We start from the raw sequence: 13,622 nt of genomic DNA on the forward strand, positions 1-13,622 counted from the left end.
CATTCGAGATATGATTATATTTACTCATTTATTTTGTTCTGTGTCTATCTCCTCACATTATAATGGAAGCTTCTTGAGTCTAGAGTTCGGGGCTATTTTATTCACTGCTATAGCCTCATTTTTCCTCATGCTTGGAAAAATGTCTGGCACATAGCAGGCACTTCAGACGCTGCTGCTGAATAAATTAAAGGTGGAAGGGGGACAGAAGGAAAGGAAGAAAAGGAAAGGAAGGAATGAAGAAAATGAAAGAGAAAAACATAAAATAGTCAGGATAGTGAAGAATGGCAAAGCAGCATGGCCGCAGAGAAGTTAGGGAACATTTTTCTGATTCCATTTTTTTTAATTTAAATTAAAATTTTCTAAAAGGAGGCTATTGAACTAGGTGAACCATTCTCCAGGTCTATACTTAGGACTTTAAAGGTGAAAAAGAGGGACTTCCCGGGTGGATAAGGGGGCGTCCCAGGTGGCTCAGTGGTAAAAAGAAATCTGTCTCCCAATGCAGGAGACTCAGGAGACTCCTGTTCAAACCCTCAGTTGGGAAGATCCCCTGGAGAAGGAAATGGCAACCCACTCCAGTATTCTTACCTGTAAAATCCCATGGACAGAGAAGCCTGGCGGGCTACAGTCCATTGGGTCGCAAAGAACTGGACATGACTGAAGCGACTGAACACACACACAGAGGATAGGACTCCATGCTCCCAGTGCGGGGGACCCAGGTCCGATCCCCAGTCAGGAAACCAGATCCCACACGCTGCAACTAAAGATCTTTCGTGCCTCAACTAAGACCTGGCTCAGCCAATTAACTAAGAACAAATAATTGAAGAAGGTTTCAAATGAACTCTTTATTTGAAGGACCTCGGGGTTACTGAAGGTAGAGGTGAGGAGGAATATATCTTTCCAATTTCTAACACAGATCAGGGTCAGGGTATGAGGGAGAGAACTGAATTCCAGTCTAACAGGGACTATCTCTGTATAGCCCAGGGCAGACGGATGCGCAGGCAGGGCGCTTCCAGGAATGGCTTCCTGGCGATCCGGCTGAGCCAAGGATTTGGAGGTGTCCATCCTCTCTCTCTTTGCATGATGTCGTTTCGAGGGGAGCTAATCCCCTGGGGGATCAGCTTGCTCTAAACCTTGATAATCCAGATTTGTGATTTAATTCTGTGACCGAGAGTATCTGACACAAGGAGAAGGAAGTCGGGGGCTAGAGAGATGAAAAGATACTTGTGCTTCCAAGAAATCAAGTTGCGGGGCGGGTAGGTTCACGTGGACGCCTCTTTAGTTAACCCTTTTCAAACCCAGTCTCATCAAGAACCCTGTTTCTAGCCTCATGATAGACAAGCCTTCTTCAACCGAGAGGAAGAAACTGAGGGGATACAAGGCAGCTGAAGCAAGGAGGGGGAAAGGTAAACGCTGTGTTGAACTTTCTGAATCAAACAGGAGAAAAGACTATTTTCACCCAGAGGAAGTTGGGGAAGAGACCCTGCCAGGTTGGAAGGATTTAGGATTACGAGTTGAGAGATGTCATTAGTCTTTCTTTGGGATTTGGGGGAGTGGCAAGGAGACCCCAGTACTGTTCACACAGGCCTCTTCCTCCTCAATCTAGTTCCAGGGATGTAACACCACCCCATCTGGCCACAGCTATCGTTTCTAGGCTACCCTCAATCCATAGCGCTGCAATACCAGTCTCCACCCACCCGCCCACCCTCTCTCTCTGGAGGGCCCATGGGGCACGTGGTCCTCCCCTCCGCCACGACTTGATCCACGGTGAGCAGGTGGAGAGAGGCTGGGGAATCCCAGGACCTCCTCAACGAGACATCATCTTCACAAACTCTGCAGAAACAAAATTTATGGTGAAGCAGAATAGGTATTTGTGTGGGTTTTTTTTTAATTGTTGAAGTATAGTTGATTTATGGAGAAGGTCATGGCAACCCTCTCCAGTATTCGTGCCTGGAGAATCCCCATGGGCAGAGGAGCCTGGTGGGCTCCAGCCCATGGGGTCACAAAGGGTCAGACACGAGTGAAGCGACTGAGCTCACACACATGCAGGTGATTGACAATGTTGTTAGTTTCGGGTGTACAGCAAGGTGATTCAACTATACACACAAATATATTCATTCCTTTTCAGATTCTTTACCCATACAGGTTATTACAGAATACTGAGTAGAGTTCCCTGTGCTCAACAGTAGGCCCTTATTGTTGATCTCTTTCATATAGATTATATATATTATATATATTAGTGTGTATGTTAATCCCAAGCTCCTAATTTATCCCTCCCTCACTAACTGAGGCACCTGTTTGGAAGAGCAGCTGTCATTAATTTTTTCAGCCCTTACTACATGTCAGAAACCACAAGATCTTTGGGAAGTTAACGACTTGATCCCTCTACACCTCGATTTCTGCTCTTTACCTTATAAGATCTTTCAGATGGTTTAACAATATAATGCTTAGAAGACACAGTCAGAGTTCAATAATTAGTCATTGTGAGTCTCTGATTTCATCTTTTCAGCCAATCCGGGGGAGTTAAATACCATTTTACAGATAAGCAAGCTGAGGCTGGTGAGGGTGGCCAGTGTGCCTGAGATCGTGTAGGTGGTGAATGGAGAATGGAAGGGACCCAGGTTGTACCTGACTTTGCTGTGACTCAATGTCAGGTGAACTTATTGCTCCCACCCAGGTCTCAAGGCACATCTGTCCTTCTCTTGCCTGTAGTTGACCCGAGGGTCAGGTTCCTCCAGAATTCTACCTCTTCCAGATTTTTCATTGATGTCTACTATGGGGCTTCATGGATACATTTGAATACCAAACTAAGAATTTTAGACTTTTGCCTTATAGACAGCAGTCAGATGCTGAAATTTTTGCACCAGAGAATGTCACAGTGAGACCCTGGCATGCCCTATTTGCATCTCGCACAGAAATGGCCCCCATCCCTTCCTCTCAAGACGCCAATCTTTCTCATTTATTCAATCACTCAACATGTGTATGTCCTCAGTCACTCAGCTGTGCCTGGCTCTTTCGCGACCCCATGGACTGTAGCCCAGCAGGCTCCTCTGGCAAGAATTTTCCAGGCAAGAATACTGGAGTGGCTTGCCATCTCCTCCTTCAGGAGTCTTCCTGACCCAGGGATAAAACCTGCATCTGCTGCATTGGCAGGTGGGTTCTTTACCACTAGGGCCACCTGGAAAGCCCAATCACTCAGTACACATGTTGAACTCTGTGCCAGGAACTGGGGGTATAATGATGAACCATTTCGTCTGTGGCCTCAGAAGGAAACAGGTAATCAACGATTGGAAGCTATCATGATGTCATGTGTCAGCATCACCGCAGAGGCGACTGTGGGTGTTATGGGAGCTCAGAGATGCTGAGCTTGGCAAGAAAGATGGGGAGGGGGGCACCAGCCAGGGGCATAACTGAGGTTTAACCAGTGAAAAGATGAGGGCTGCTCCAGAGAGCACACAAGCAGACGAGTCTGTAGTGCACAATTTCTTTTAGCTTTTTGCTAAAACTTTGGGAGAAAAGCGTCATCCTTACCCCCATTTTGCAGATGTGAAATCTGACACTGAAAGAGAGAAAGTGACTGGGATAAGACCACATCATTAGTAAAAGATGATCCTGAGCTTGAACCCCATGAATCTGACCCCAGCGTCCCAGCAACTAACTAGCCCACTCTCCTTTGGATGGGAGTTTCTGTTCCTAGGACAAAGGTGCCCAGGGAACAAGGAAGGGATGGGAAAGGTGGAGTCAGAATCAGCTTCTGGACAGGGTGTTCCAAGGAGTGGCCAAGTGCAGATATTAAAACAAGGAGAGGTGACAGGCATGAGCTTTTGGAAATGACATGGGCAGAAAGTGAGACAACAAACAGTTCCAAAATCTAACCCTGCCTCCTCCAACTTCAAACTGAGGGAGAATGAGAAGGAATGGCCAACTTGGAAAAAAAAATCACCCTGGGGAGCTGGGGGTGTCTGTCCCCACACAGCGTCACCTTCAAAGTCGACGGTGCCGTCTCCATTAATGTCGGCTTCCTGGACCACCTCGGAGATCTCCTGGGACGTGAGCTTGTCTCCCAGGAGCCTCTGCATGGCCTGCTGCAGCTCCACCAGTGTGATCTCCCCGTCCCCGTTGGCATCAAACTGAAGCGGAGCACAGGGAACAATATTAACCACAACCACCACAATAATAAGACAGTGTTTATTCATCACTTCCTGTGAGTCAAGAACTCAGCTGAAGATAAACAGCAAGGACCTACTGTACAGCACAAGAAACTATACTCAACATCTTGTAATAACCTATAATGGAAGAGAATGGTTTTAAAAAGAATATATATATATATATATATATATATATATATATTTGTATAAGGTGGCTCAGATGGTAAAGAATCCACCTGAGGTTCAGGAGACCTGGGTTCGATCCCTGGGGCGGGAAGATCCCCTGGAGAAGGGCATGGCTACCCACTCCAGTATTCTTGTCTGGGAAATCCCATGGACAGAGGAGCCTGGCGGGCTACAGTCCATGGGGTCGCAAAGAGTCAGACCTCACTGAGCAACAAACACACTCTAACTGAATGACTTGACTGTTCACAGAAACTAACACAACATTGTAAATTAATGATACTGCAATAAAAATTTTTTAAAAGAGACAGAGATAGGCGTTTCCTGGTGGTTCCAGGGGTTAGGACTTGGTGCTTGGGGCTCAATCCCTGCTGGAGGAACTAAGATCCCTCAACTTGTGGCTAAAAAAAAACACTCAGTTAAGAGGTTTGGTACATCATCTGCTAAATGTCAGCTCCTTAAAGGCAGGTTCAAGGACTCCTGTTCCCTGTTCCATGCTTACCCCTTGGGATGCTGCACACCTTTTAAAAAAATAAATTTGGCTACACCGCACTGCCTGCAGGACTTGGGTTCCCCGACCGGAGATCGAACCTGCGCTGCCGGCAGTGGAAGCGCGGAGTAATAACCACCGGACCACCAGCGAAGTCCCTGCACACCTTTAACCCACTAGAAAGTCTTAGCATGTCAGTTCTATGTCCAAACATGTCTGGGAGCCAACTGTCCTCCGGCTACACCGATGCTAACGGGGTTCAAACCACAATGCTCCCCTGCCTGGATCATGGCCAACAGCGTCCTGTCTGGTTCCAGCTGCCGCTGTGGTCCTACATAATCTGTTCTCTACCCGTCAGAATTTGACATTTGAGTTCATTTAAAACACCAGTCAGGGACTTCCTTGGCGATCCCGTGGTTAGGACGCCACTCTTCCACTGCAGGGGGGGTGTGGGTTCGATCCCCAGTCAGGCAACAAGAGCCCAGGTGCCACGTGGTGTGGCCAAAAAAATAATAAAAATTATTAAAAACAAGAAACACCAACTGGTCTAGCCCCTCCCTACCTTAAAGTCCTCCGGTGGCTTCCCATCCCACTCAGAAGAAAACCCTGCCACCACTCCACAACAGGCACGCCCCTACGGGGGGCGGGGGGACCTGCCTTCAGCACCTCTGACACTTTGTTTATCTCAGCCTCCTCTCTCTCCGGCTCACGCCTCTCCAAATAGGACAGGCTTCTTGCTCGCCCTCAGACTCGCCCTCCTGCCTTCCAGCGCCCCTATCTGCTGCTTCCTAATCCTGAGATCCGATTTCCCCTAGAGTAGTGCACTGTCCGGAAGAAATACGGGAACCTCGCTGGTAATTTCAAATTCTTCTCAGCAGCCGTTCCCTCACCACACACATTTTAAGGGAACAAGTGGAATTAATTTTTTATAATTGATTTTACTTTAAAATATCATCTCAGCATGTAATCAACTTTAGAAGTATTAACAGGGCCTTCCTGGGTGGTCCAGTGGTTAAGACACTGAGCTCCTGCTGCAGGGGGCCTGGGTTTGAGCCCTGGCTGGAAACTTAAGATCCCACTTGCCCCACAGAATGGCCCAGTAAATAACTAAAACGTCTTTAAAAATTTATTAATGAGCTATTTTACATTCTTGTTTTTTTTCTGGGATTAAACCATTTTATTGATGGGCTTCAGAGGAGGATCATGGGAGGACAATGAAATCAGACGTTTTTCTCCCTTTTGGAATCTCCCCAGCTTCATAGTTGCTGAAAAGCTGTTATATTCTTTCAGCGTTGTATTTCATAAGACTTAGTATAATAACCATACTGAATACTATGTCCTTAGCATGGCTAGTTAACACACCCAGCCCCCAAGGACACTTCAGCTAAAACACTAAACCTTAATCCAGCAGGTATCTTACACTCAGAGCACACCTCAATTCAGACACTAAATGTTGCAAGAAATACCTGATTTGTGTTTAAGTTTGGTAAAATTAATAGTTGAGAAGGTAGATTGGCATACCCAGTTGTTCCAAATCGAAGTTTTCCAATAATCGCTATGAGTGTTCATTTTCAGATTTCAATGAACTGAAATTATATTCCATTGAATAAAAATAGAAATGAAGAAATTAACCAAAAGTAAAGACAATTATATATATGTATATGGACATATTGCAAGTCTCATTCATTGACAGGTGGGTTCTTTACCACTGAGCCACTAGGGTTTTGTCCCCCATTAATGACTAATCATAGATCCCTGGGGTCTCCTCCCACTACCTCCAACATTAGGAAACTCACTTCCTTGAAGGCATCTCGCATCTCCTGGACACCAATCATCCCAGCCGTTTCTGCAAGCAATTTGGGGGTCATCAGCTCCACAAAGTCGTCAAAATCTACACGGCCACCCACTGGGGACAGAAGAGGCAGGTCTGGTGAGACTTCATACGCCCCTAACCTTCCATTCCCTCAATTTGCCCTTCGACTCTGTTCAATAGATCTGCTCCAATCTCTCTGCCTTCTAAGAGCTCCCTCTTTCAGCCAGCTCAAGCCCTCTTGTTCTTCTCATCTGAACAGGAGCGGGACATACAGCGGAAGTAACTAACTGTTGATGTGACCTTTAGGAAAAATCTCTTAATCGGTTCAGATCTATGCTCCCTCATCTGCAGATCTAGAGAAGAGACAGTATGAATTAAATAAGCACCAAATCCCTTCCAGAGGTGAATCTCCTTGAATTCAGTGTTGTCTACTCAGGAACATGCTCAGATGCAAACCGAGGAGCAATCTTATCAGTCACAAAATCAACTCTGGTCTCCATCTAAAGACCCATCTTTTTTGTTACATTATTCAGCAACATTAGGCTCCAACTCCGAGTGTGTTTTCAGCATCAAATACAGGTCCAATCCTGCACTCCACTGATGAACCTTAGTGGAGATAGCAAAGACCTATATTTAATAAGCATTTACTGGAGGCTAAGCCTTTACCTGTATTAACATCTTTATCCCTTCCTTTCTACAGTCTCGCTAGGTAAGGAGTGATAACATCTTCACTGCATGGATGGGGAAACTGAGATTCAAGAGTGGGGGCTAACTCCGCTTCTCATAATGACTACAACTAGTAAACAACAGAACTGGAACTTGAACCCAAATCTATCTTAAAAATCACCCTTTTAGCCACTTCAAATGCTCCCTCCCTAAGTACAGTCTGAGCTGTTTTCTTCCAGACATCTAGCCCTGCTTTCTTCCTCCCCATCTCCAGCTCTACTCTCAACCTCCATATCCTTCCTAACTTCACTCTTAACCCTCCCCCAAAGCTCAGTCATTCCTCCCACCCCCAAGCCTCACAGTTCATCCGGATCTGCTGGCCCAGTTCAATCAGTTCCATCTCCGTGGGCATGTAACCCATTGTCCTCATGAGATTCCCCAAATCCTTACAAGAGATGAACCCATCTCGGTCCTTGTCAAACTCAAGAAATGCTTCCCGGAGCTCTGAAAGTTAAGAGACAAGAACTTTGGGGCAACTTGAAACAGTCACTGGGGGAAAGGAGCATCCCTTGAAACTGTCAATGAGGCACCAATTCAAGACTCCTCAAAAAAAAAAAATTATAAAAATGTCCAAAAGGAGAGATATATGAAGTGTGTTAGCAAGAGGCATAATTCTCGAGACCACCAAATGATAGCACTGAAGTCCTTCACATTGTTGCATGAAGTAACGAGAAACTTACAAACCACCAAGAAAAAAAAAAAAAGAACAATTTTGGACTTATCCTTAAAACGCAGGCATCATTCATGGGTCTCCGAGACACTTGGGGGTCAGGATGGCTTCTGAACACTTTGGGAAGTACTTAAACTGCCACAAAACCACAGTTGAGTGGGAAGAGAGAGTGATGTAAAATTTTTGTGTCGAGGGATTTATACTGAAATGTACAAAGGAACAGAGGGCAGGTGAATGGGTGGATGGTGATACGGGGATGTCTGGGGGAGAAGTGTTACCTTCAATCTCATCTGGTCCCAGTGGTCTTTCCTAGAAAGGAATGCGGGGAGTGGGGGCAGGATTTGGAAAGAGAATCAAGAGACCCACATTCACTTCTCCAAACACGTCTCATCCTCATCCTTTCCTGGTCCTTTCCCCTTCTCCCTCCCCTCCACCCTTCTCACCTTCCTTCTCCCACCTCCTGACTCCCCGTCCCTGGCTATTTGCTCCTCCCACTCCTCCTCACCCCTTCTCATTTCCTCTCTCCCTTGGTCTCTCTTCTCCTGCCTTTCCCCAGTGGACATCCATCCCATTGTGCCAAAACAGATCCTGGAGGCCATGAAATCCAATCTCCTCCAGATGAGGAAGAGTCAGACTTAGAATCAGTTGACATATTCAGAGTGCTAACTGTGCCGGGCTCCCACAATCATTTCATTTCAACTTCAGAACCACCCTGTGAGGTCGAGCCAAATACCATTCCCATTTTACTTAAGAGAAAGCTGAGGAACAGAGAGGTTAAGGAACCTGTCTGAGGTCACACAGCTCATAAGTGGCCAGGTGAGAATCCCTTGGTGTAAGAGCTGTGTTCAGTGGCTCCCAGGCAGGATGAACACCGCCAGCATGACCAATTTCTGAAACCCTTTCATATTGCCACTAGCCATGCCAGGACATACCTGAAGGGTCAGGCTTGAGCACGTAGCACCTCCCCAGGAAAATTCCATCAACCCCTGGCCTCTTTCACCCCCGATACCTCCCTTTACCCTTGGAGACTTTTTCCCACCTTCTCTCTTTTAGTATCCCCTTCCCCCCTCCAGCTGGGGCTTCCCTGGCAGCTCAGAAGGTAATCTGCCCGCAATGCAGGAGACTCAGGTTCAGTCCCTGGGTCAGGAAGATCCCCTGGAGAAGAGAATGGCAACCCACTCCAGTATTCCTGTCTGGAGAATTCCATGGACAGAGGAGCCTGGCGGGCTACAGTTCATGGGTCACAAAGAGTCAGACATGACGAAGCGACTAATACTTTCACTTTCCCCCCAGTTAGTTAAAGACTAACAGTGAAAAGCATGCCCATTGGAATCAAACGGTTCGGCCCTGCCATTTACTAATTGTCAAAGCTTAAAGCAACGGACTTCATGACTCACAGCCTTACCTTCCACATCTATAAATGGGAATGAAGGTATTACGGACCTCATGAGTCATTGATTGTGAGGATTAAATAATATCAAGAATGCAAAACCCTTTGCACAAGTCTGGGCACACAGCAATGACTTACGTGGCAACTACAGACTTCCCTGGTGATCCAGCGGCCAAGACTCCGTGCTATCGGTGCATGGGGGCCAGGTTCGATTCCTGGTCAGGGAACTAGATCCCACATGCTACAACTAAGACCCAGCACCAATTAAAAAATAATAATCGGCAGCTACTGTTATCCCCACCACCACCACCGTCGCTGGCATCACTATGGGTGTCCGTAGAAATCAATGATGTTGGTCAACAGTGACGTCACCCCAGTTCCCCTTTTGTCTCCTCTTTCATCTTCCACCTTCCAGTCCTGACTTCTGAGTTCATCCTCCCCTCCCTGACCCATGTGTCCCCACCGTACCCCCTGGGATTCTTTAACCTTCTCAGGTCATGCTCTACCCACCTCTCCCCTCTTCCACCTACCGGTCACAGCCCTTCTCTTCCCTGCATCCCAGCTCCCTTCGCCCTTCCCCATCGCCCCCAGCCTCACCCGCTGTTTCTCCGCGATGCCTTTTCTTAGGAAGATGCAGGCAGGACCCATGGGAAACTGCATGGAGGGTGTCATGGTGGAGCTCATCAGGCTCCGATCTCAAGAGGCCGCACCCCACCCCCCAACTTCAGGTCCCCCTTTGGTGGCTCAGCCTCCTTTGCTTCTCTGCCAGTCCTCGGCCAACTCTGCCTGCCTCTGCCCCAGTCACCCTGGCTCCCTTGGGGCTGTGACAGCTGGGTGGGAAATCTCTTCTCAAGTTGGGGAGGGATCACAGCTGTTCCTGCCTCCCCATCTGGCTTGAGGGAGACTGGAGGGTGGAGCGGGGGAGCCAGTGTCAGGCTCTGACCTTTTATCCCCAGAATAGAATTGGAAGGATAGTTGCAAAAACGAGGATTAGAGCGGAGGGCATCCATTCATACAACGTTCCAACAGGCACGTGGCGTGATCGGCCTAAGCCTGGCCTCTGCTGGCCTTTGTGCAAGTGAAGATGGAGAGCACACGGCCCCTGGCTTCCAGGAGCTCTGGAGTAAGCCAGGAACGTGCGTGAATGAGCAGAATGCGGACATCACGTGGCAACCTGACTTTGGGAATAGGCGCGTACAGCGGCTGGTGCAGTCGCCAAGTCGTGTCCGACTCTTCGAGACCCCCATGGACTGCAGCACACCAGGCTTCCCTGTCCCTCACCATCTCCCAGAGTCTGCCCAAGTTCACGTCCGTTGAATCGGTGATGCCATCCAATCATCTCATCCTGTGTTGCCCTCTTCACCTTCTGCCCTCAACCTTTCCCAGCACCAGGGTCTTTTCCAGTGAGCCAGGAGGGTGGTGTTTGCCCTTCCTCTGCTCATTTCTTCCCTTCCCTTCCTTTTTTCCTGAACATTTCAGGGCAGGAGGGGCAGGGTAGGCATCCACACTGATGTGGGTAGTCAGAGGCCACAGTGAAGCGATAGAGAGACTTCCCTGGTGGGGGAATTTAAGACGGTGCTTCCACTGCAGGGGGCGCAGGTTCAATCCTTGGTTGGGGAACTAAGATCCCAAGTGCCACGTGGTGTAGACAAAAAAAAAAAAAAGAAGTGGGTGGGTTTGGAGGCAATAAGGGTTGCGTGGCCCAGAGTGTTGGGGCCTGGAAAGTTGAGGATGAACCCATGGAAGAGCAGCCTGGTACGGGATACTGGAGCATGAACTGGGTGACGAGGTTTATCTACATGCGGGTATCACCTCATCTAGGGTAAGGGTTTGCACTGTGGGCAGAGTGAAGATATCCACTCATGGAGGTGGCGTGGTGCAGGGTGTTGAAGCCAGATCATGGCAAGAAAGGCGTCCCCACAGGAGCAGACAGCAAAGGAGAAGGGAGATTGGTTACACATGGGATTATACTAGGGATAAAGGGAATCGGGGTTCTCGCTGCTGGAAAAGGCAGTTTTTAATACAGAAAGGGGGAAAGTTAGAACAAGCTCTGCGGTGTTGGATTGGAACTGGAGGCACTGTTATACACTCATGGACTTCAATATATAGGGAGGGATACACAAATAAACGGGCTTCCCAGGTGGCACGCTAGTGGTAAAAAGTGCCTGCATTCCAAAGCGGATGTAAGAGACTCAGTTACAATCCCTGGGTCGGGAAGATCCCCCTGGAGGAGGGCACCGCAACTCACTACAGTAATCTTGCCTGGAGAATCCCCACAGACAGGGGAGCCTGGTGAGCTACAGTCTATGGGGTCGCAGAGAGTCGCATATGACTGAAGCAACTCAGCACGCACGCTTACAAATAAACACAGACATCACTGTGTGTGTAGGGACTCGGGAACATATATTCTCTAGCTAAGAGGACGCACCCTAGTATTAATGAACACCTCTAGCTTCCAGACTTTGACCAATCTTCACCAAATAGCAACCAAGACTCCTGGAAGCAATGGCTGATTTCAGGTCTGGAGCAAGACAAGTATTGTAAGATGAGCCCAAAATGTATGTCTTCTCGTGCCGTAAAGCAGGAATGTGCTCAGAGAGTTATGGGTCATGCCAAAAGAACACAAGAGCTTCCCTGGTGGCTCAGTGGTAAAGAAACTGCCTGCCAAGGCAGGAGACCCAGGTTCCATCCCGACTGGAGAAGGGAACGGCAGTCTGCTCCAGTATCCTTGCCTGGAGAATCCCGTGGACAGACGAGCTTGGTGGACTACAGTCCGTGGGGTCTCGAAAGAGCCGGACACGCCTTGGCAACTAAACAACAACAAAAGCTTGAAGAAGCTCCACTGGCCATTTGATGGGCAATTTGAAAATCAAAAGAATAACAAACTGTCAGATAAATAGGGAACCGGGAGTTGGTACAAATATCAAAAGTTTGATAATACATAGATAGCTTAAAGCACCTCCACTCAAAATACTGGGCTTCCCAGGTGGCACTAGGGGTAAAGAACCCTCCTGCCGTTGCAGGAGACAGAGACAAGGGTTTGATCCCTGGGTTGGGAAGATCCCCTGGAGGAGGGCATGGCAACCCACTCCAGTATTCTTGCCTGGAGAATCCCCATGGACAGAGGAGCCTGGCAGGCTATAGTCCATTAGGGTAGCAGTCAGATGGGACTGAAGCGACTTATCACACATACACGTACAAAATACTAATTTCAAAAGGGTCACTTCATAATGGAGAAACCCCGTAGATACCTTCTTAAATAGTTAAAATGAAGGTCATCAGTAATGTAGCAAGTCAAAATGATGCATTCCAACTTATATGCGATTATGATGAGCTTTTGTTCCTTCAAACCTCCCTGACTGCCCTCCCGCCGACTCTCCCCAGAGCCCAGCACTAAGCATCTTCTGATGGGTTCCAGCGATTTTTAGGAGGAATTGGATGTCACCAGAACATGGTCTCCACCACTCCCCTCAGCTCCAGGGTCATCTCTTCAGGGTCCATGTACTCCAACGTGATCCTTTCACCCCTAGACCTTACCAGGTCCCTTCTCTGCCTGTGAGATAAGGTTCCTCACCAGGCGCTACAGTTGAGGGCTAAGTGCAGACTGCCCAAGCCAAACCCTGGCCTTCCATTCCCTCAATGGTAGACTTGGGGAAATAACTCATCCTGTGCCTCAGTGTTCTCATCTGTTTAATGGGGATAATGAAAGCATCTCCCTAAGCAGGGGTGTCATGAGGGTCACTAGTGAGTGAGAAGATCCCTGCCCAGACCTGGCAGAGGGACATGGACAGTCATGGGCGCCTGAGGAGTGTGTTCACGGGGGCCCCGCAGGGGTGTGTGGGGTGAGTGTCCTTGGTCCCAGCTTCCTCAGGAAGACCCAGTTCCATGCCTAAGGGAACCTCAGGACTCCACGCAGAGATGGCCACTGGGATCCCCAGACATATAATATTTAACACTTAGGATTTTACTTGAACATGATAAATAGGAAGGCACATTAATTTGCCAGTGCTTTAAGGTAGAACTCTCAAACATGAGAAACAAACCCCATTTGTACAGTGGTGTGATCACATGGAATTTATTTTTTTCTTCCACCCCCACCCCACCCCCATGACAAGAAGTCCAGTGAGGCAGCTGCCGCCCTTGGTTCACTGGTTAAGGGTTGTCAGGGCGACTCTGACTCTCCTGGCTTGTTCCTCATGGTCACA

At 48.1% G+C, this 13,622-nt stretch overlaps 1 protein-coding gene across 1 annotated transcript; it reads right to left on the reverse strand.

Annotated features, from left to right (window-relative positions):
* Window positions 1-1,804: 1,804 nt before the first annotated feature.
* CABP5 (calcium binding protein 5) lies at window positions 1,805-10,101 on the reverse strand. Its single transcript, XM_052656489.1, has 6 exons — window positions 10,015-10,101; window positions 8,306-8,336; window positions 7,658-7,801; window positions 6,615-6,724; window positions 3,980-4,127; window positions 1,805-1,830 (listed from the first exon to the last, which is right to left on the reverse strand). The coding sequence occupies exons 1-6, from the start codon at window positions 10,099-10,101 to the stop codon at window positions 1,805-1,807; spliced, it is 546 nt and encodes a 181-aa protein (XP_052512449.1).
* Window positions 10,102-13,622: the final 3,521 nt, after the last annotated feature.

This window comes from Budorcas taxicolor, chromosome 18, assembly GCF_023091745.1.
Source record: "Budorcas taxicolor isolate Tak-1 chromosome 18, Takin1.1, whole genome shotgun sequence".
Classification (NCBI taxonomy): Eukaryota; Metazoa; Chordata; class Mammalia; order Artiodactyla; family Bovidae; genus Budorcas; species Budorcas taxicolor.

Excerpts from the sequence above, each read along its gene's own strand:
- CABP5 (XM_052656489.1), bottom strand. The coding sequence starts at position 10,101 with ATGAGCTCCACCATGACACCCTCCATGCAGTTTCCCATGGGTCCTGCC. Across the intron at positions 6,725-7,657 it reads CCAGCAGATCCGGATGAACT|TGGGTGGCCGTGTAGATTTT; the intron begins GTGAGGCTTGGG and ends TTCTGTCCCCAG. Across the intron at positions 4,128-6,614 it reads TGCGAGATGCCTTCAAGGAA|TTTGATGCCAACGGGGACGG; the intron begins GTGAGTTTCCTA and ends GCTCCGCTTCAG.